The sequence below is a fragment of the Mycetomoellerius zeteki genome, unplaced genomic scaffold, assembly GCF_001594055.1.
Source record: "Mycetomoellerius zeteki isolate Tzet28-1 unplaced genomic scaffold, Tzet1.0 scaffold821, whole genome shotgun sequence".
NCBI classification, from domain to species: Eukaryota; Metazoa; Arthropoda; class Insecta; order Hymenoptera; family Formicidae; genus Mycetomoellerius; species Mycetomoellerius zeteki.
This window is the reverse complement of record NW_017257853.1, coordinates 634,662-637,545: the sequence shown is the minus strand read 5'-3', so window position 1 is coordinate 637,545 and position 2,884 is coordinate 634,662. Positions and strand designations below refer to the sequence as shown.

The window sequence follows — 2,884 nt, the reverse complement described above, 5'->3', positions numbered from 1 at the left end:
ATTTTTATCCACGGTGAAATCGTGAGAGTTGCGCTACTGTATATAATGAATTTTGGAACGCATCCTAGGAGGAATGAATACGTGAAGAGCTCGAAAAGATAATCTTTTATAAATATTTTGATAAAAAAGTGTGCTAATTCTTGCTTAAAGATGAAAGTTAAAGTGTTAAGCAGGAATCCTGATGAATACTTACGAGAGACTAAACGAGACATTCACAAAAGTAAGTAAATCGCGGAGATATTTACAGGTCTAACTTAATTGTGCGGAATATAACAATGAAAATTATATTCAATTATACCAAGAAGCTGAGCAAAATTGTTTAAAAGGCAACAGAACATTAAGATAATTAATGCCCAGTCATATAACTTCAAGGGGAGATTGAAGACGCATAAGTTCTCCAACGGCGGAAATAACCTAAAAAAATAGCAATAATCGGATATCTTTTGTCGTTTACAGTTCCACGAAATTTCGATCCCTCTTTACATCCCTTCCAAGCGGCCAGGGAATACACAAAAGCACTGAATGCCGTTAAGCTGGAAAAGGTATTCGCGAAGCCTTTTATAGGCAACTTAGAAGGCCATAAGGATGCGATTTCCTGCATATGCAAACATCCCTCTCAGCTGTCCACAATTCTCAGCGGCGCTTACGACGGCGAAGTGAGAACATGGTCTCTGAGCCTGGGCACGTGCACACGCACGTTGTTTGCTCACGATGGCATGGTTCGCGGTATTGCGTATGTGCCAGATGGGAAACATTTCATTACAGTCGGTGACGACAAGACTATCAAAACCTGGGATGCAGTATCTGCTGGTGAAGACGAGGAACCTGTGAATACTATTGTTAACAAAGTATGTAGCTTTTGGATATAGTTTTCCTAAAATTTGCCAAATATGAATATATGTAAAACTTTTTAAGCAATTTCTTTGTCCATAGACAATAATAACTGGCATAACTCATCATCGAGCTAACCCTACATTTGTTACTTGTGGAGAAGGAATATGTCAAATGTGGGAGGATACTCGTAATGAGCCACTTCGTACATTTAAATGGGGTGTAGATAGTCTACTTGATATAAAGTTTAATCCCGTGCAAAAAGATCTTTTAGGTACAATGTATGATGAAAGATTATTATATTCCGTATGCGCATAAGACACCAATAAAATATACTTTATATCAAATTTAATTTTAATTTTCAGCCTCGTGCGCCAGTGATCGCAGCATAATTTTATACGACACTAGAGAAACAGGACCTTTAACAAGGATAATAATGAAATTACGCAGCAACAAACTCTCTTGGAATCCTATGGAAGCTTTTGTTTTTACTTGTGCCAATGAAGATTACAAGTGAGATATAAAATAGAATATCAAAGGATAGCTTCCTGCAATTTCTTTGCGAATCTTAAATGTATTTGTTTTAGTTTGTACACCTATGATACCCGCAAGATGAATACGCCAGTTAACGTACATATGGATCATGTGGAGGCCGTGATAGATGTGGATTATTCTCCGACGGGGAAAGAATTTGTTTCGGGCAGCTATGACAAGTCGATTCGTATTTTCGAGGCGAATAAAGGTCACTCACGAGAAGTGTATCACACAAGACGCATGCACAGACTTACCTGCGTAGGATGGTCGCTCGATAACAAATTTGTAATTAGCGGCAGCGACGAAATGAATCTTCGTATATGGAAGGCTAAAGCATCGGAGAAGCTCGGCATTGTAAGCATAAATATCACGATTTCACGAATTTATGAGCAATTTTTCATAAATTACCGATAATACTCTCTGTTCCTAATTTCAACAGCTGAGAGCTAGAGAAAGAAACGCACTGCTTGTCAATGACGCTTTGAAAGAGAAGTACGCGACGCATCCGGAAGTTCGACGAATTGCACGTCATAGACAAGTGCCGAAACATATATATAATGCAAGAGCCGAATTACGAACAATTCGCGAGAAAAATAAACGCAAGTAAGTATAATGGAAAAACTGCAATATTTGAATTTTACAATATACTTTTGAATAGTATTATAATATTGTTTTATCTCGCAGGGAGGCTAATAGACGTTATCATTCCAAAAAGGGAACTGTATCGTTTGTATCAGAAAGACAAAAGAATGTTGTGGCTCAGGACAGCTGAAGCGGCACGTATTTGTATCCATCTGTCTCATTTCGACCTTTATTTAGCGACTCGTTTTAAATCATTGAATTTGTACTGTTGGATCCTACAGGATGTTATGCAGTCATAAGGAATACTTTGTATTATATTTATTGTAATAAATAATTTCTCTTGACATTATACAACGCATTGCGATAATAAAAATTCATGAAACATTACAAAGCAGTGATTAATGTCATGCGTAGCGTACATTACAACAGTTAATTATGCTGTTTTTTGTGCGATTATCTTAGCACGCATTAATCGATTTAATACGAACACTTCATTTTTCTCTTGTTATTTTTAACTTGATATTCCAGAAACACTATTCAAAAATTTTTGCACAATCCATTAGATCGCGCATGTGCGATGAGATTAACGACATGAGACACATCACTGTTTTTACGCAATCGGCTATCAGTTAAAAAAATGATTTATGATGTAATAAAGTGTTTTATAGATACAGATATTTCTGATGAGATTCTTTCGTTATTACAATAAATTTTAGCAATTCGCATTGTCATTAACGCGTTATAGTGACACATTATAGAAGCAGAAAGTCACAATCGATTCATATTTGTAGAAATCTATTATACATATGATTTCAATGCACCATATGTATCAGAACTTTCTTTAACACAATGCGTCACTAGATGCGAGTTTGAATATATACTTGTCGGCAAATTATAATGCAATCTCATTTGTCGTTCAGGAATCGAACCGTCATCA

The 2,884-nt window shown here is 36.3% G+C and overlaps 1 protein-coding gene across 1 annotated transcript; it reads left to right on the top strand.

Annotated features, from left to right (window-relative positions):
* The first annotated feature begins 76 nt into the window (after positions 1-76).
* LOC108729981 (DDB1- and CUL4-associated factor 13) lies at positions 77-2,474 on the top strand. Its single transcript, XM_018459395.1, has 7 exons — positions 77-220; positions 457-848; positions 934-1,105; positions 1,197-1,344; positions 1,419-1,719; positions 1,805-1,968; positions 2,050-2,474. Exons 1-7 carry the CDS (start codon positions 151-153, stop codon positions 2,135-2,137), a joined length of 1,335 nt encoding a protein of 444 aa, XP_018314897.1. The 5' UTR covers positions 77-150; the 3' UTR covers positions 2,138-2,474.
* The last annotated feature ends 410 nt before the right edge of the window (positions 2,475-2,884 follow it).